Source organism: Gadus morhua, chromosome 20, assembly GCF_902167405.1.
Source record: "Gadus morhua chromosome 20, gadMor3.0, whole genome shotgun sequence".
Lineage (NCBI taxonomy): Eukaryota > Metazoa > Chordata > Actinopteri > Gadiformes > Gadidae > Gadus > Gadus morhua.
Genome location: NC_044067.1, coordinates 2,696,973 through 2,717,509, shown reverse-complemented (window position 1 = coordinate 2,717,509; position 20,537 = coordinate 2,696,973). Strand labels below are relative to the sequence as shown.

Genomic DNA, 20,537 nt, shown 5'->3' with positions numbered 1-20,537 from the left:
CTTAGGAAAACGGGACTATTTCAAAGCCGAATTATTTTCTAAAATCATAACGTGAAGGAAATATGCCAAAGTGAAACCAAACGAGAGTAAATGTTCTCGTCAGTGCCAGCAGCTAACTGTTGCTAAATTGAGCATGTCTAAAAAGGGGTGGTTTAAAACAGATTTCCACAAACCGAGTTATTTCCATCCAAAGCAAGACCAGGCCAACTGCTCTGCATCCACCAAAGACACAGAATCTTCACAGTGGAAGCCTTGCAGAAATGGCCTGTTTCAATCAAAACGTTAAGGGCTACAACAGAGACAACCAATACCACAAAACACCATGATAGAAATGGTTCATCTATTTGAGGAGGTTTTCCATTTATCACAGATGCAGTCACAGCTCGTTTTACAGTTGCTTCCCTTGTTCAGGATCACAATGACCAAAGAGAAGTCTAGTCTGGGGAGGCCTGCCCTTCTGGCTTGGAGGGGATTCATTTTCCCGCAGGACAATGATCCTAACATCCATCACATGCACACCAAACATGGAGGCCAAGGAACACTGCGGACTGCTGACTAGAACGGCTTCCTGGGCCAAACCCCAGGCCCTTGGACCATGTTGGGAATATTGGAGGAAAGGAAGACAAAACGGTACTGTAACCCACTTTAAATACCGCCACACTCTCTGGAAAGATGTGGTTTCTTCCAGAACAAAGTCAACAAATACAGAATGAAAAACATTTCATGACAATCCAAGACACATAATTGTTGCTCATCAGATCGTGACATAGATCAACATTGAAGTACAAGGCGAGGAAAACCAAAAACCGGTCTTAATCTAAATAGTAATTCACACTTTCCTTGGCAGACCAGACACACCCTCCCTCCCGATCATTCTGCCCTCTTCGTCCAATCTGGCGAATGAATAACAAACTCCTTGTGTAATGATTTACGGATATATCTAGTGGCGTTGTTCGAACAGCACTCCTGACTTGGCCACCGTCCATGCCGGTGATTGTGTGGTATGCGAGTCACCGTGAGGAGCTCAATGCCAACACAGGTTCCACACTGTACAGCGTACCGAGGGACCACTGCCGTGCTGTTCCTCTGCCGGGCCCGCAGCACGGTGGCGTTCTGTATAGTCGGCTCACACACGCAGCAGATCTCCAAGCCTCCGTTCCAAGGCCTTTCCTCCACAGCGACGAGATAACGAAACCCCTGACTGCACTTTGCCAAGGTCGCCAACAGAACGCCTCCAGTCACTTGAGATTTGCTTTCATTCTTTGAGAGCGTATCGTCAGCGCTGGTTGGGAAATAGAAACGGTTATCTAGATTGCACAACATACAATCAAAATATTTAAAAGAGGTATCATTGTATCCCTGAATTGATAGATCACGGTTTTACCTTTGCATATATGTCTACATTATACACATTGCCAACCATCCTTAATAATCCAAATAATAATCTTTATCAACCAAATAATACAGATAGATTAGCATGTATTCCTGGATGATAAACCATCAAACAGATGCCTCAAATGCTTTCAGTATACTTTGGAAGTACAGGTTTCAATCCAAGGCCATAGGGCCATATTGAAGGCTTAAAAAATACCTCCTTTAAAACCTGACACGTATAATAGATTAAATCGATTCCTTTTGCCATGTTCCTTGAAATTGATAGAGGCCTGATCATACAAAGGACTACACACACAGCGAAAGATGATGACTTGATTGTAGTGTGCCGTCAATGGCTTACACTTACACATTTGACTCACAAACAAACAATGAGGTCAAAGCACACAAGGCAAGAATGATTATCGGAACCAACTAGAATTTAAAGAAACACCACTATCCTTAGAGCAGCAGTTAGTACTTAGGAAGGCTGTTATTTCAAGGGGAATGTTCATTTGCCAATTGGCATGCGGCCTACACACACTACATGCTTTTTCTTTTTTAAGGGTGGGGGTGGAGTAGCTATCATAAATAAATACTGCTGCAGAAATATTTGGGAAGTCAGATAGTGAACTGCAGGGCGGCTTTGACGCTGGCCTCTCTCTGCATGGGAGCTCCATGCCCAGCCGGCGAATCCACCACCGACCTCTGAACGCTGAACCCCAAGGCTAACACAACACACCGCCTGGGACTGCCGTGGGACCTCCATGTGCACCGCACTCCCGTCCAGAAGCACCAGCTCGGAGCCTTCTTCACCACGCGGCCATCTTGGCACTAATCTCCAGTCGGCAGGGGAACTGAACACTGTATTCTGAATCCATTCCCCCACCCGGCTAATGTTAAGATCCAATATGGTGCCAAGATGGCTGCGGGTGAATGAGGCACATTCGAGGGCGTACTTGGATTACTTATCCAGAATCCATTTGGGCTCAAAGTGAAAGGACTGACTTGAGGCCAATCCCGAGAGATGACTCATCAATCGCTTCAGAAGCCACCACTGAGAGCAGAGGTTGAGCGAGTACATTTCAAATCTTATCACTGAGGGAGAAAAAAAGACGACTGTCCTTGTGGGCAATCACGTTATCCATTTAGCGCACCAGGGAATCGATCCAGACGTACACCACCTTCCCCCCTCTTTTGAAGGCATTTGATCAAAATAGTAGTACGCACATAGCAGCCACACAACACCAACATAGTAGCCACACATCACGAACATAGTAGCCACACAACATCAAAAAAGTAGCCACACAACACGAACATAGTATCCACGCAAAATCTAAAATAGTAGCCACGCAACACCCAAAAGAGTATCCACGCAACACACTATCCACACAACTGCAACACATGCACACATCAACACCTAAAGAGTAGCCGGGCTCCAGGTCTACACGCTATCAGGTTCTCACCCTCCACACCGGGTTGTAGACCCAGACGTTAAAGTTACCAAAGACTTAACACCACAACCCTAAGAGCCCGCAGCCTTCCACAGTGAACAGAGCTACAAAGCGGGCCAGGGCATCCAATTAGGCCCTAATAAAACGGCTTTGTTCCTCTAACAGAGAGCAATCAAACTATTTTCCAAACGACGGTGACTAAAGCCTTTACTGCTCATGCTCAAATCAAACGGCCATAGTCTTTAGAAGATGTTATCATATTCAAATCAATCTTTTATAAAAGAGGGGGTGATAAGCCTTAAGAAAAAGGCTGTAAAACGATGCTTGATGGATTCAACTATTCACTAGTTCCCAACCCTAGGGTGGAAGGGAGGAGGGAAGGTGATATGACTGGAGTGAAAACCTCAAGGTAAGTCAACATACTTCCATGAAAGCAGTGCCAAGGTCGCCCCCGGATCTCCGAGCTATTGGTATTAATGTCCCTATGTGAGGGATACTATGGCATGGCCAGGGAAGGGACACCATACCCCAATTAGAGATGTAGGCCAATAGCAACAGCGAAGACACGCAACCGCAGCTTTCGAGAACACAACAATCACACAAAGCTGCCCTTGGGTTGAGTATAGTCCAATTCTAGTCTGTGCTAGTTTGTCATCCTTCCATTTTCCTTATCTCTCCTTTAGGCCTTAATACATCCACATATTTGCTGATCATACACATTTGGATGTTAGTGTAACCGTTGACAACTATTCTGTGCGCCCTATAGTTGTATCTTATATGCAAAATAGCTTAAGTTCAGAAACATGGTTGGGAAGGAAAATGTGACCAACATGATGCCCCAATAACCTAGTGGAGGAAGTCGCGTGACATCCATCTTTGTTCCTGACATCCACCAGCACCCTGAGAAGTGACACTCTTCCAACCACAGCAACATCTTGTACAGTTAAATGTAGACCACTTCCCCCCCACTACACATGCGCAGTCTGCATGGCACAGTGGAGCATATCACTGCCATGTCACTTTTACTCACCATTCACAGTTCAAAGAGACCATTGCTACTTTTTTGATACCATACTTTCGGGGTTAAATAGTCAACATCACACAATTAGCCAACACAAAGTTGTCTATTTCTATCTTCAAAAAGTTATGATTTACAACGTAGCCAGCAAATCTACTTTTGATGTCAGAAGTAGAACGACAGCAGTTGTACGAGTTTTATTTCAAATAAAGAGGTTAAAACGGGAACTAGGGCATTCGTTTTCACACACGTGTGAAGTCTCTAGTGTGTGTGTGTGTGTGTGTGTGTGTGTGTGTGTGTGTGTGTGTGTGTGTGTGTGTGTGTGTGTGAGTATGCGTGTGTGTGCACGCGCTCGTGCCGCTTGCTTCGCGTGCCGGTGAAAACGTAACCATCGCAACAATAACTCATTTTACGAAACATAATTACCTCACGCGTTCCCCCGAATAAACGCACGAATTTCTTCTGACGTCTGCGTAAAAAAAGCGTCGATAGTAAAAGCGAGAGCTCGTGCTGCTTACCTTTGTACCAGAGTGAGCTCGTGGTGTCGGCCAGCTCTTCCTCTTCCACGAGCGGCACCTCCAACTTCAGCGAGCCAGCGACGACTTTCCTCCCATTTCGCTGGTTATTATTATGATCATATCTCAAGTTCCCACCGCGGGTTTAATCACGCTGTCGACTTTGTTAGGGGTGAGGGGGGCGGTGTGGGGGTTTATGCATATAATGTGTTCACACGCTCACGCACGCGGTTTATTGACTCGAGTCAGCCGCCGTGTGTAAGTGACGACCAAAACACGCTCGCTCTCTCCCGGAGTCCCAGCCTTCTGAAGGGAAGGTGGAGAGACAGCAGCGACTCATGGGGGGGGGGGGGGGGGGGGGGAGGAGAGAGAGAGAGAGAGAGAGAGAGAGAGAGAGAGAGAGAGAGAGAGAGAGAGAGAGAGAGAGAGAGAGAGAGAGAGAGAGAGAGAGAGAGAGAGAGAGAGAGAGAGAGAGAGAGAGAGAGAGAGAGAGAGAGAGAGAGAGAGAGAGAGAGAGAGAGAGAGAGAGAGAGAGAGAGAGAGAGAGAGAGAGAGAGAGAGAGAGAGAGAGAGAGAGAGAGAGAGAGAGAGAGAGAGAGAGAGAGAGAGAGAGAGAGAGAGAGTAGTGGTGATGACTGACCTTAAACCTGATCATTTATTTTAACTGACTAATTCGGACGTCATTGAGTATTGTAAGAGCAACAATATGCGTTATATTTGTAACTTTGGAAGGGTGTTAACAAAACAGCACTTTATAAAAAAGAATGCTATTTACATAATGAACAAATGTTGTGAGCCCACCGATAACGTTTCTAAATTCACATTCCAGAATAGTAGTTAGATATTTTATATTTATATAATTGTTGGTGGAAGCATGATATAACGGGCGTTCATTGGGCGGAACAACCTACAGAACGTCGACTATAGTTTATCGTTTTCCCGAGAAAAGACGGATAACCTTGCTTTAGTGTTGGCGTAATAATAGCGCTGTTTTTACGGCTTCAGTAGCGGAGATCTTCGCTAAACGCAAACCCGAGCGCGAAGTGGCCTCTGAGCCGGCTCCCCTCCCCCAACCGAAACGCTGTGTTTTGCGCCTGGCCGGTCACATAGTGGCTGATTAATTCTCCTTTCGCCCTGCTCAGTCATTCAGATTTGGAAAGTAAATAACAAGTTGACATCATTACGGCTCCACATTGGTGTGACACATTCCTCTGGTTACCGTATACCTGGATGTATTTGCGCACCGCTTATTTAAAATATAAAACGTAGTTGGCCTATACATAATACCGATTTGTCTTTGTTAAGTTTACAAAACCGACCATTGTCACATAAATATTCTGTCAAATTAGGCACCTGCTTGTTACTTGGGTTGTAATCAAGCTCCAAAGATTGTATTTAAAACGCTACTTTCATTTAGCATACAACATTCTTGCTGAATGTGCAAGTATAGAAAATCAATATAATTTAGAAATGCAAATCGAATCAATGACCCCATCACATAGCTCTGAAAAAATGCTGTGAGATACAGTAACACACATCTCTAGACAGACAGATAGAAAGATAGATAGACAGAAAGATGCAGCACCACAATGGAGACATGAGCTTGTAAGATGCAGCTCAGATCAATGCATAAAGCTACAGTCTTTGGCAGGGGCCCAGGTTAGGACGTCCCCCCACGACCACACAACAAGCAGACCCCAGAGTCCTCTCCCGTCATTACCGTCCCCTCCTTCATCATGATAAGAGCAGAAGCTCAGGAGCCTCCGTGTTGAATCGTAATCGATACTCCAGCTTTGCATATGTCCCTTGTAGCACAGCATTGTTAAACTTCTCACTTAAAGAGGCATGTCTGTATGGATTATGCATTTAGGTGTAAAAAGCAGTGTTTTACTCAACTATAGTAGGATGTCTACTCCTCCTGTATGGGAGTGAACTTGGCCAACGCAAGGTAAACAACAAAAAAGACCACGTATAAGATGATAGGGGCGAAGTAGTAGGATTGATAATAGACCAAATATAGACCATGTATGGAACACATGGCCTTGCTGGCTGGACTTTTCATTCCCCTTATCTTGTGGCTGCACAGACACATCGCCATAGAAGTGCAGCATGCTCGGATGCTTTACATGCGTTTAACTTAATGTCTGAATGCTTTATCATTCTATAAGGGAACCAGGTCCCATTCCTGGGTTGGTTTCCCTGCCAATTAGCATTCATCATCCCTCCTATCCTTTGTTATTCTAGGTTGGTTGCATACAAGATGTTGGACTGGGAGGTTAAGAGATGTGATTACCGTGTTTTGGATAATTTTGATCACCAGAAAACCGGTTAAAGGAAAATTGGAGAGAATTAGAATATTTGCTCACAGAGCAAGCAACAAAAAGATCAACCATTTGAGTGGACGAGTGAACTCAAAGACTGACGCGTTTTAAGAAGACAGTACAACATTTCTGAATTCAAATGCTTTTAATAACAGGGATCCGATGGAAAACGGTATAGCGATTTAATAACTCCTAAACGTGATCCTGCAGTCTATTAAATTAATCAGCTGAATGAAACAAGAGACTTGTAGTCAAATGCATTGCAAGCTTTGCACTAATGACTTGTCAATGATTAAATAGCTTCCGGTTTCCTTGTCAATTGAGTGAAAATTCGGGCAAATGTATATCAGAACACACGTTCATTAATCGGATTAGCTATTTGTCCTCTGCTCGCACACCTTGCGTCGCCTCTGCAGTGGTGCTAACCCTCTATTAGGTCATATACGGCGGGAGCTCTTCCTGCCAAACAGCCCGGCTGACCTCCTAACAAAGAACAGGTTCAATCTGCCGCCCCTCCCCCAGCCAACCCAGGAAGCCGACGAGGGTCACGTGACCTTTCTAGACAGCACAGAGGAGGGATAGTAATATCTGGCGGTGGGGGAAGGGCGCTGAGACTCCAGGGTCTCGGCTCCTGAGACTCAGGAGGAACGCGGCCCAAAGACTCCGGGGGCTTGGGAGGAACGCGGCCCTGAGATTCCGGGGGCTCGGGGGGAACGCGGCCCGGGGATGGGCGCTGAGGCTCCGTGGGCTGGGGCGGAACGCGGCCCGTGACGGGGGGGGTTTCCTCGGAGAGCGGCTGCGTCGGCGTATTGTAGGCCTACTTGGCTCCCCCTTTTATTTACTGCTCTTGCTGTGTTTACGCTGCGAAGTGAAGAACGCGCCTTTAGAAAGGGAAGACACAGGCAATCATTCAGCATGAACAATGCATAGAATATGCCAGTGTTTGTGTGTGTGTGTGTGTGTGTGTGTGTGTGTGTGTGTGTGTGTGTGTGTGTGTGTGTGTGTGTACGCGCTCGCGCAGTGTATGAGTGCGTGTATACGTGCCCGAGTGCGTGTATCCGTGTGTGTGTGTATCCTTCTGTGTTACTGTGTGTGTATCCGTCTGCGTGTGTGTAACCATCATGTGTGTGTTTGTGTGTATCCATCTGTCTGTATTTGTGTGTATCCGTCCATATAACTGTGTGTGTGTTTGTGTGCTTGTTTGTATCAGTCTGTGGTAGTGCGTATGTGTGTGTGTGTGTGTGTGTGTGTGTAGTTGTTTGTTAAGACAGAAAGAGCACTGTCTACGCTCATATAATACTGTACCGCCCCTCCCCGGGTCCTGCTCTCTCCCCTCCCCCACAACAGCCTCTCGGCGCAGAGACAGAAGGGTTTCCATGGCGCTGTTATGTCATGCAGACCTATTTTCCAGACAAAACACAAGCGCAGGGCGAAAAAACAGATCTATTTCAGCTCCGCGTTCGAGGCTTAGAGATGAGATAAACGTATAATGCCAGGGTTTACGGCGAAGGCTTCGACCACGACGGAATCCAAATAGGTTCCTCAGAGATGCACATTATTGTGTTGTCTGTTGTGGATCTGTTTAAGTGCACTCTATTTATACCGCTCCTTTTCTTACGGAGTCAGCGCAACGCTGAGATCTGAACGATGCGCATTTTCGGAAGGAGCGCGCGCATTCCTTCCTCTGCTGTAGCCTGCAGTCAAATTCCTCCGACGGAGCGAGGGGGTGGGAGAGCCAAAAGGCGGGAAAGGCAGGCAGATGTTAGAGATTTAGTGGTCACGGAGAGGGGTCAGGGGTGTTGTGACCTCTGGGATCCACCGAACCTCCCCCGCCCCTCTTCTCTGTATCCAGGCAGCGGCCCGCCTCCCAGTGCATCCCAGTGCCTCATCTATACTCCAGTACAGACGGCGGCTCTGCTGAAGATACTGTTAATTAATAAACACAAAACACATTTGATTCGTTCCCCATGTGGTAGGCCTACGTTGTCAGTTTATAAGCACCGCAATGTTCAGCACCAAAACAAGGGGAGGCGGAAAATAATAATAGCGCGTTAAGTTTTGCCGTTGCTAAAAGCAAAGTTGTCAAAACAGAGTAAACTGTGTGTGTGTGTGTGTGTGTGTGTGTGTGTGTGTGTGTGTGTGTGTGTGTGTGTGTGTGTGTGTGTTACTGGCAGGTGGGGAGATGTGCGCGCCAGAGTGTTGATTACTTAAACACTCGACTGCTGCAGCCGAAATGTCAGGAGCCGGTTGCCATGGAGACAGAGGCTGTGGAAGATGCGTTCTTAAAATACCGTTCAAATGAAATGTAAAAACAAGCATTAACATAAACGGAAGATTGCGGTATGCTCACTGGATTAGCTTTTTAACCAGGTTTCACTCTAAACATTAAAACACAGATACAGATTCGATTTTAGAGTGGTTGCAGGCAGCAATGCAGAATCCTGCGTTTTCCTGTAATACTGGGCTATTGTCATAGTGGCCCTTTTGGTAATGGGTTTGAATGTTTCAAATCATGTGGCTTAAAGCTATTTTGTACTAGCACAGCCATGGCTCGAGCCAGGAGGCTTTAAACTCCATTTGTTTTAAATATATGGTATGTGGCCGTTATTCTGTTGGTAGCCATGGCCCTTTGGTCATTGTTTGGTAATTAATCGTGCAATTATTTGCCGTTCTGGGGAGTCATGGTTGTGTTTAATAGGCTTGACAGAACAACGTTTTCGTCAGCCTGGGTTATGGTGTGTTTACGTTGATTTAGGATTCTACTACAACTCTCTTGAGTCCTCCCAGCATCCCCAACAACAACAATGCATCCCATGATGCATTCTGATGATCAAGCCCTATTATGTCATGACAAAGTGCCTCTGTCTAAAACCACCATTCAGATACGTTGTTATGTGGTCTGATGATCTAATTCTCTACAGATAATAATAATAATAATAATAATAATAATAATAATAATAATAATAATAATAATAATCATAGCATCAAAGGATAGCCAAGCTTTCTCCAAACGAGAGCCCACTCGACAACCCTACACGGGCTGCTCGGATCTCCATGAGACTGGATTCCAGTGAGAGTGGGGGGGGGGGGAACCTGCCTCCCCACTGCCGGCCAGCAGAGCTTCACTGCATCGAGACGTCTGGCTGCGTTCTGATGGACGGAGCGTAATGCTGCGTAATAAGGCCTGACTCCAGCAGACAGCACGTCAATACGACCCGATGACATGCCGGCCCTCTGAGATCTGGCTGGCTGGACCTTTATATGCTCGCTGGAAATCATATTTTATTACCGGCTTCAGGGGCATAATGGATGCCCTTGTGTTGTGTTTTTTTTTTCCGCTGAAAAATATTTCTCAAGCATGAGGTGTTCTTCCACAGGAAGAATCCAATGGAGGTATTTCTTTTTTTTTTCATGTGCCCCAGAATGGTCCAGTTGCGTAAGGGGGGGGAGGGGGGGGGGAACCACCCATTTCATCACGGAGTCTAGGGAAACTAATTACATTCACACAGACGTGTGGAGCACGTCCCCATTTGGTGGTTCTGGGTTTGGATTAGCACAGGCTTGATTACGCACGGCAACACACCTGCTTATGAAACCAGCCACACACACACACACACACACACACACACACACACACACACACACACACACACACACACACACACACACACACACACACACACACACACAATAAACCAGGAGCAGGTTATAAAACAACAGGCAGAATCCCTCATCCTGTGTGTGTGTGTGTGTGTGTGTATGTGTGTGTGTGTGTGTAGGTGTGTGTGTGTGTGTGTGTGTGTGTGTGTGTGTGTGTGTGTGTGTGTGTGTGTGTGTGTGTGTGTGTGTGTGTTTGTGTGAGTGTGAGAGTGTCAGAAAGGAGTATAAAAAGAGAGAAGGTGAGTGTGTATGAGAGACTCTAACAAGCCATCAGAAAGAGAGATTGTATTAATGATATTCTCTTGTTATGTCTCAGAACATTCCTCCTTTTCCCTTCTATCTGATCACTGTTGGCCTCAGACAGAAAGAGAACAAAGACCTTGATGAATTCTCCATTGTTGGGTATTAATGTTGGATCATCTCCTGGAAAATATTGTGTCAGAGAAAGGGGGAGGGGTGGGCTCTGACATGGATGTCTCTTGCACAGCGAGGTGCGCAGAGTCTGAGGAACAACACTCCCATCTAGTGGTAGAAAAGCAACACACTGATTACAATACTGGTTGAGATCAGCCTACCACCCTTGTATAGTAATTCGAATTTTAAGAATAATAAAATATATGGAATTTTAATAAAATGCATATATTTTATACCCTATTTTTCTTCCTGTCCACAAGTACATTGGATGGAAACATACAAAAACACATTAACTAGTTTCACCAATATCTTTAGTAGTCCACTAGGGGGCGTCGTGCAGGAGTCAGGCAGGAATAAACCAACGGCAGGTTTAGTAATTTTAAAATAAAATACAAGTAGAAAGTCCAATCAAAGTTTAGATTGGATGCTAACGACATATAACGGACTGCTTGCGGATTTATTTGCTATGGTCTTCCAATTCATGTCTGACTTTCATTCGTCCGTCATTTATTCGTGCATTCACCATTCCCCCCCACCTGTCCGTATTTTCCGGAGAGCGTCATATACCAAGAACGCTGATGTCATCTCCACAGGTTGCCATCCAGGGTAGGCCTGCCACCACCGGTCCAAACCAGTCTTCAGCACCAAAGCCAGTGGTGTTTTCAATAATAATGGCGCCAAAAATAGTATAACCTTTAAGTCTCCATTTTAGAGTAAGAAGGCTGTACATCTGATACCCTGAGTGAATTAATTCTGTGCATTAATACGTGCATATCTCATCCCTGATGTGTTAAACAAAGTGCCAAATTACATTTCACACCTTTTTAAAGCGAAATCGTCACCGCTACTGAATTCTAGAGGCTATAATTATTGTTAGAATAAACATTGTTTAGCAAAACCGTGAAAATATGATTGTAAATATTCAATCCCATTTGAGTACCTGTAAGTATTTTCTCATGAATATTATATCAATAACGTTTTTCTTAACATTAATAACATTATATGAAAACATCCATATTTCTCTCTCAGACATAGTCTGAAGTTAACCATTAGCCATTAACCAAACAGTTGAACTCAATTATAAGACACACCTGACATCAAACACCACACACACACACACACAACACACACACAACACACACACACACACACACACACACACACACACACACACACACAACACACACACGTAATCCCACGTAAGGCCATGCCCTCATGTGGTTTCTCCGCAGTAGTGCGACACCACATGTGCCTACAGGTGAATCCATCAGGATCAGAACGGCTCCTATTTGATGTCGTGGTTCTCTCTCTGGTCTGGAGCTCCGTAGCCTGCCTCTTATCCGGGGGCTTCTCCCCCCAGGTGAGAACAATGAGTCCTCCTCCGACTGCGGGAGGATCAAAAGACGAGGGAGCGTTTGATTGCCGTGCGCCGCCCTCCGCCCTTTATCTTCTCCACGCGGGCGTGAAGGCCATGCCGGTGGAGCGTCTGTCGGAGGGCTGGAGGGCCCTCAGATCCTGGGACAGACCCCCTAACGATGGTGCTGAAGCCCCCCCAGGGAGGGAGAGCGTTGGGGGATCTAAGACCCAGGCGGACGCACGGACCGGGACGCTACGGAAGTCACTTGAAAGAGAGTCAAGTGTTGCCCTTCCGTCGTTAGCGTCTTAGGGGAACAGGTCCTGACACTCCGCTGGTCCTTGCTGAGCTTGATCTGAACTCTCTGTCGGTGGCTCTGGATGTAAGCGTCTTCTAAATGACGGGATAGTAAATAGTAAAGACACATGAGGACAGCAGATCTTTCTCCTGGACGTGAAGATGAGCTTTGTACTCCTCATAACACTATTATAGCTCGTCATAAGTCATCTGGGTGGCAGTGGAAGTACAGTGGGTTGCCTTGTAACCGGTAGGTTGCTAGTTCGATCTCCGGCTCCTCCTAGTGTCGAGATGTCCCTGAGCGAGACGCCTCGCCCTGACGAGCTGGCTGTCGCCTTGCATGGTTGACTCTGCCGTCGGGGTGTGAATGTGTGCATGAAGCGTTAATAAAGTTGCTTTGGAGAAACAGCGTCTTCTAAATGCCCTAAATGTAAATGTGGATGCAACACAAGGGTGGTTCATTATGCCTTAACGTTGGTGCTAATAGATGCTGATCACAGTAAAACAGGTGTCACTCATAACTTTAATGATGTGCGGCAGTGGAGATAACGCGCGCTGATGGGTGTCTGTCCTGCTGCACCGACGGAGCGGAACATAATGAGTGTTATGAGCGACACCTGTGTTTGTCGTACGATGACACCTCTGGGAAACGTGCAGAGTGCACCGTCTTAAAGTTTGATGATGGAGCCGTAAAGCAATCAGACAAAGGGATCTGCACTCAGGGCCCAGAACTTTATAGCCCTCACTGTGCACAGATCGTGAGACGGCTATCACTGCTGTAGATTTTATGTATGACTGTTCAGTTACTTATAGAGTAGAGGCTGGAGCGACAGCGATGGACTGTGGTGTCAGATACCAACACGGAGCAGGTTGTGGTCCAGGTGATCCACACCGGCTACAGGGAGGCTTCGGACATCGGGGATCGAACCCAGAACCCTTTCAGCAATAATGAGTGCTTAATGAGTGTGTGTACAAGTTAAGACTGACTTTAGGCCAAGGCTGCACCCCTCTTCTCTCTCTCTCCTTCCCCCTTCTCTCTCCTCCCTCCCCCCCTTCTGCCTCTCTGCCCCCTTCGCTCCCTCTCTCTCCCCCCAGCTTCCTCCCCCCTTCTCACTCCCCCCCCCCCCCTCTCTCTCGCACTCTCATTAATAAGGACTGGGTTCTCTATAGGTGAGGGCTCCCTCTCTCACGTCCAGGGCAAGCCCGTCGTTAAAGATGGACGTCCCACAGGCGGTAGGAGACATGAGGACCACACACACACACACACACACACACACACACACACACACACACACACACACACACACACACACACACACACACACACACACACACACACGCACACGCACACGCACACACACCCAGGCCATAAAGAAGCCCCCCCTCCCCCCCTCCCACACATGGCTGTAATAAGGCAACACATTAAGCCATTAGCGAGTTGTTGTTTTTTAAGGTACACAGACATCCGCGCTTAAATACTTTAAGAGGAGTGAGGGGCTCACCGTGTGTCTGAGACCACCGGGGAACGGTGTTCCACGCCCCCCGCTACCGTGAGATCAGGGCGCTGACCGGCTAACCAGTACGGGGCAAACTAGTCTTAGGACCACCATGGGTCAAACTAGCTGAAGGACCATGAGCTGGTCAAACTAGTCTTAGGACCAGTACATGTCAAACTAGTCTTGGGACCACTGCGGGTCAAACTAGTTGTAGCACCACTAGCTTGTCAAACTAGTTGGAGGGCCATTGTGGGTCAAACTAGTCTTAGGACCACTAGCTGGTCAAACTAGTCTTAGGACCATTTGCTGGTCAAACTATTCTTAGGACCACTGCAGGTCAAACTAGGTGTAGGACCACTCTGGGTCAAACTAGTCATAGGACGACTATGGGTCAAAATAGTCATAGGACGACTATGGGTCAAACTAGTTGTAGGATGACTAGCTGGTGGTCACCCTTCACTTCAGTGATCCACCCGAGTCCAACAACAAAGAAGGTTTCTGTTCTCAAGTGGCAGGGAGGTGTGTGGGTCTAACACACCACACACACAACCATGGTAGTGTGTGTGTTGTGGTGTGTGGGTCCGTCTAACACACAACGCACCACACCATGATAGTGTTAGTCTAACACGCACCACAAACAATGGTGGTGCCTGACATCCCATTGGGTGGTTGTGTATGCCAGTGGTGGTGTGTGGGTCTAACACACCACGCACCACACCATGATGTTATTTTGGTCTAACTTGGTTATTCAACAGTAGGCCTAACTTCTTTCTTCTCTGGGTCTCCTCTACCTCTGATCGGACCAGCGTTCGGACCCGCAAGCTGTTCTCACGAGAGGAGCGGCGGCTCAGAACCGTTCCGGCCCGAGCTGTCTCTGGCCGGGCGAGCGAGCAAGCGCCTCCGGGAAGGAGCCGGTTCGAGCCGGTGTGTGTGTGTGTGTGTGTGTGTGTGTGTGTGTGTGGGGGGGGGGTCTGCGTGTGAAGAGCAGCTCCCATTAGGAGTCATTACGCTCCCCGCTGTAACGCCGTTCAGGGGAGTTCTCCGAGAATGAGAGGGGGAACCAGCCAAGCCTCCGGGGGAACTCTCTCATTTACTAATTTTCCCCTTTCCATGTCCAATAAATGGCAGGGATTTCATCCCTTTTCCGACTTGTCATATTTTCTCCACACCTCGGGCGAGGCGGAAGCATGCCAGAAGCAGGGAGTCCGTCTCCACGGAACGCAGTTTAAGGATGCCTTTTAATTGTTTTCCATGTTGAGGAGTTTTTCCGTGCTACCGTTAAGCGGCCGGCTGCAGAAGGGCTTCCCTGGGTAGCTGGCGGGCTCATGGAAGCCATATGTGCGCCCGGTGCAGCAGCCTGTGCGTTGGCCCTGCCGGGGGTTGTACCGGCAGTAGGGGGCAGTAGGGGGCATTGGGGGAGGCAGCACCGATACACAGCGGGCTAAAGGCTGGCTCGTCGGTCCGAGCCTGCTGTCCGGTTTGTGTTCCCGGGATCAAGCGATGTCTCTGGATTATTCATGTTATGTAATTAATGGTGTTGTCTTTCCCAAATGATGAAGGCTTTGCGTTTAAAGCCCAGATGGTTACACATTATAATCAATCAACTTATACTTATACCTCACATATTTCAATGCACAACACACACAATTCCTACATCACTGTTCAATAAGGTTGTGCATTAATGTCATATAGTTGGGATGGCAGATTACGCACACATATTCATTCAATATGGCTAAATGATCTCCCTTAATGTTTAACCTAACAAGCAACATTTTCCCCATCTTTCACAGAAACTAAACACATTTGACCTGATTAACGTACTTGTGATGAGACGCCTGCTCTCAGCCTCCTGAATCCGAGGGAAGGACACCACAGTCTACCTGCCAGAGACCCTCCGAGTGTCACTCCAGCCCAGACCAGCCAATAGCAGCGCAGGACGCGCCACTGGCTCCGCCCTGGTGCATAATTTAAGTTTGCTTAGTTTCTCCAGCGGCTCCTCACTCCCAGTGTAGTGCGATGTGTGGAGGGGTTACCATGTTCTCCACGAGGAGCCTGTGCGTGTGGATTATGCTGGTGATGGCCGCTCCAGGAGGGGGGTCCGCCCGGAAGCAGGACGACTCGTTCTTCACGGCCAGTGTGTACCGGGCCAGATGCGCCTCGCGCTGCCTCAGCCTCCACATCACGCGCATCTCCGCGTTCTTCCGCCACTCTCAGGTAGGATGGCGTGGAGGACACTCCCGTGAACTTTTTAACGCTGCCTCTCCTCCAACTCATCACCGTGATAAGTGATGAGGGACTCACATGAGGAGGGAGGAGGGGGGGTATTTATAAATACAGGGTTTGTATCCCGTTTCTCATCTTACCTAATGAACAATCAAGTTGGCATTTTAATTAATTATCTCTCAAAGTGAGTATCGTGTCTGTGGTGTTGTTGTATTGGGGCACATCGTTTCTCAGTTTAAAATGTCACAGTGTTTGCATGTCGCCTTCTCAGACCCGCCGTGGTCGCAGTCCCACCAATGCACCGTGCATACTGTGCTATAGGTGGGCTGGGTCGCCACCGTGTTTATCATCAACATTCAGAGCTCAGGCATCGTCAAAGTTGAATAATCTGTCCATTCATATCTACGGGTTATGCAGGACTATTGGAGAATGCATGTTTCTGAATGTCAGCAATGAACAGTGAGAAATAAATTAGAGATCCAAACGTGTAATTATCGGTCACTTGTTATTTATATGCGTAAACACCCCGGCCTATTAGTTTTTATGTTTGTTGGTTTGTCCGATATCCACCTCGCACTCGAGCTTGCTCAAGGTGCGCGCTGCCCTGGGGATTCAGACCAGGACCGTTAGTTTCCGTTGGAGGCGTCGGCACGGACCTGGCTGCTGCGGTGCGACGGGCTCATGTTGGAGTTGTTTGCGGAGGAATTAGTGTGTCCTCTGGGTGATTCGGTATGCGGTGTTAGAGGTCGCTTTACACCCTCCACTGGGCTCAGTGGCTCTCTCCCGAGAGCCCGAGGGCTGATCCTCCTCCTCACATCCTCCTCATCCTCCTGCCATATGCTGCTCGGCCGTGGGCACTATATATAACACTATACATGTCACTCACTATAGCCTGTATAAGAGCCAATATATACAACACTACATATACTCACTATATATAACACTATATATTAGTCACTTTATATAACACTATGTTTGTCACTAGTCAATATAGTCTCTATCACATATTAGCCACTTCTATATAACACTATATATTAATCACTATATATAAAAAATGTGCCACTATATCTAACACAATATATTAGTCACTATATATAATATATGAGTCACTATATATAACACTATATATTAGTCACTATATATAATGCATGAGCCCCTATATATAACACTATATATTAGTCACTATATATAATGTATGAGCCCCTATATATAACACTATATATTAGTCTCTATATATAATGTATGAGCCACTATATATAACACTTTATATTAGTCACTATATATAATATATGAGCCCCTATATATAACACTATATATTAGTCACTATAGCCTAAACAATATATGAGCCACTATATATAAGACTATTATATATTAGCATAGAAGTTCTGCACTTTACAGGATAAACAACTATTTGTTTTGCACAAAGTGGTCCTCAGTTGCCTTCCTACTTGGACCTTCTGTTTTGGGGGGGGGGGGGGGGGGGGGGGGGTCTTGATCCAAGCAGGCTTTCCAGGGTCTCACAGCCCTTGCAAAGTGACACCATGAAATTAGCCACCAGCCAGCCACTTGGGAAGTCAAAGGGGGGGAGGGAAAGGCAAACGATAAGGTCCCACCACTAATGGGGAGCTAATAGTCCAGATAATTGAATACCCTCTTGGCCCCGAATGGTTCAGAGACTGACCTCAGGTGAGGCCTTTGAGGGAGGAAGAGGGGAGGAACACTTCTTTAGAATCAGGAGCAGTGGGGGAAGGGAGGGGGAGGAGGAGGAGGAGGAGAGGGGGGGGGGGGGGGGGGGGGGGCGTAGCATGTGGGACTAAGAATAGAAAGCAATTGTTGATACTCTGCAAGGGACTGTCCAGGGCAGTGTGTTCCAGACCGGCCTTTCATGTGGAAATGGGGGGGGTCTGGTCAGCTGCAAAAACACAGGGCTCCTCTTCCCCTCTAAACCCCCTCCTCTCCCCCACTCCCCCCCCCCCCCCCCCCCCCCCCCCCCCCCCCCCCCCCCCTCCTCCCCCACCACCACCCCCTCCTCCCCCACCAGCCCCTCCATATACGCTGGCCCCGGGGCTTACAACCCTGGCCGCCAAATGCCACGGTCGCACCTCAGAGGCCGCGGTGCCTCGGCTGAGCCCCTGGATGCTACGGCGCCGTCGAGGTCACCTTCCTGCTAAACGCTCCACCGTCCTCCTACACCCCTCCTCCTCCTCCTCCTCCTCCACCCTCCCCCCAGCTCCACGTGATGAGCGCTAATGTGCTGTTTCTGCCACGAGGGCCAGAGCATGCTCGCTCAGCAGTATCTACAGGTGGATCTGCCTCCTCCGCCGGCTCCGGTTTCGCCCGGGGACCCGGCTGGCGACTCACCGCTGCAGGCGATTGATTGAGACAGCAGACCTCTTAATTCAGCCCGCCAAGGCCCCGTCCTCCAGGGTCACTTAATCCTTGATAAGGAGACGGCGACACCCAATACTCTCCCTGCCGGGGAAAATGAATCATTCAGCAGAACGAGTGGCGGCAGAGCCGAGAGAGAGAGAGAGCGCAGGCTCCCGGTGTGATGGGACGGTGGCTGCGCTGGTACCGATAACTACTTTACTTCATTAAGTGGGAGAAGAAGAGATGTACGTACAAGACGTGGCGAGTTTGTTTTGCGGTACGATCTGTGAGAAGCAGTCTGTGTGATGCTGGCTGAACGAACGTCCGTGTCCCTCGGGGATTTAGGAAGGGCTGAATCCTAACTGCAAATCAGGCCCCTTGTTTTAATTGTCACCAATTAGGTGGAGTGTGTACAGTGGAAACAGACCACGACGTTACCGAGCCGGAAAGCCCATAAGAAGCAAACAGGCTGTCAGACTTACGCCATCTTTGGATTTATGAAGGCCATAGAATTTCCGTATGCAGATGTATTTATGGACATTTTGCTCCACTTTGGGGAAGCTCGGTACAATAGACAGAAGGGGGAACTCCCTGCCGTAAATTTCGGATCTGGGACGCTTTAAAAAATATGAACAGCAAACTGGGTGTTCTGTTGGGAGAGATGCATTCGGACAGCGTCTGGGAGCCTTGCGGCCGATTATTTATGTGTTGACCCGCCAGAAAACGGAGAAACAAGGTGTGTCTGTGTGGTCCCGCTCTGACACCCAGGGTCGTAAAACCCCACCGGCCCACTGCGTCTAAATTCACTCGTTCACTTGTCCCACGCACAAGTCGGCAGCGTTTACGTTTGCTACTGGCTGTGATTTGTGTTCTCACTGAAGGGAAGGAAAACATCGGAAGGTTTTCCTCCCCGCGTGCTCCCCCCCCTCGCTCCTGTCCTTGATATTAAATAACACGCTGAGGAATCAAACCCGGAGCCGGGGCCGCAGCGATGTGAGAGCTGTTTCAGCGCGCGGAGACAGCAGATGAATGGGGGTCTATACAGCCCGGCCCGGCCTTTCTGCAAATGGCTTTTAATTATGAGCGTCTCCTCTGTGGGGCCCGACCCCAAGGGCCCCTCCGACACCCTGGGCCCTCGTCCGTCAAATAAAAGACATTCCTCACCACAGACGCCTTCTCACGGTCGTTGTTTAAGACAGATGAAGCGGGCTGTTGTGCGTTCGCCGCGCAGCAGAGTGCATTAGCCCGCCCTCACCTTTCACCTCTCAGCCCGGCGCGAGCAGCGGGAATAATCGATGAGGCAGGGCCGTCCGGCTCCTCTCGTTTGCTTACGTCGAGGCTCCGGGTCTCGAGACGGTTTATTTTGGTGATGGATATGCGGCCCTCAGGGTGGGCTATTCTCAGCCCGTCTGAGACCCTCCGGTGGGCGTCAGGACACACAGGACCACCCCGGACAAGGGCGTCCGGGACGGACCTCCCGTCTGTCAGATAGGAACCCAGACACAAGTGACCTAAGAGGGGTTAAGTTAACTTCAGATCGAGGAGACCGACAACCGGGGTGGAGGTGGTGGTGACAGAGGAGCTGTTGTTGGTGGTGGGGGTGGGGGTGGTGGAGGTGGTGGTGGAGGTGGTGGTGACAGAGGAGCTGTTGTTGGTGGTGGGGGTGGGGGGGGGTGGGGGTGGTGGAGGTGGTGGTGGTGGTGGTGGAGGTGGTGCTGTTGGTGGTGGTGGTGGAGGTGGTGTTGGGTGGGCTGGTGATTATAGTGGTGTAGCTGGTTTGGATAGTGGTGGTGGTGGTGGTGGAGGCGGGGATAGTGGAGGAGGAGGTGGAGGTGGTTGTGATAGTGGTGGTTGTGCTGGTGGGGATAGTGGTGGTGGAGGAGTTGGTGGAGGAGTTGGTGGTGGATGTGATAGTGGTAGTGGAGGAGGTGGTGGTGGAGGTGGTGGTTGTGATAGTGGTGGAGGTGGTGGTTGTGATGGTGATGGAGGTGGTTGTGATAGTGCTGCCTGTCATATGGGTGGTGCTGGTTGTGATAGTGTAGGT

General features: G+C 48.5%; 2 protein-coding genes across 2 annotated transcripts in view; one reads left to right on the top strand and one right to left on the bottom strand.

The window, feature by feature from the left end:
• LOC115533489 (F-box-like/WD repeat-containing protein TBL1X) overlaps nucleotides 1-4,680 on the bottom strand; it is a 34,990-nt gene extending 30,310 nt beyond the window's left edge. The window contains exon 1 of the mRNA XM_030344031.1: nucleotides 4,362-4,680. The gene's annotated coding sequence lies outside the window, so the exon portion shown is untranslated. The remainder of the gene's footprint in view (nucleotides 1-4,361) is intronic.
• An 11,193-nt stretch (nucleotides 4,681-15,873) lies between these two features.
• anos1 (anosmin 1) overlaps nucleotides 15,874-20,537 on the top strand; it is an 8,958-nt gene continuing 4,294 nt past the window's right edge. Inside the window, exon 1 of the mRNA XM_030344030.1 lies at nucleotides 15,874-16,114. Coding sequence (XP_030199890.1) covers nucleotides 15,917-16,114 — 198 coding nt within the window. The 5' untranslated portion in view covers nucleotides 15,874-15,916. The remainder of the gene's footprint in view (nucleotides 16,115-20,537) is intronic.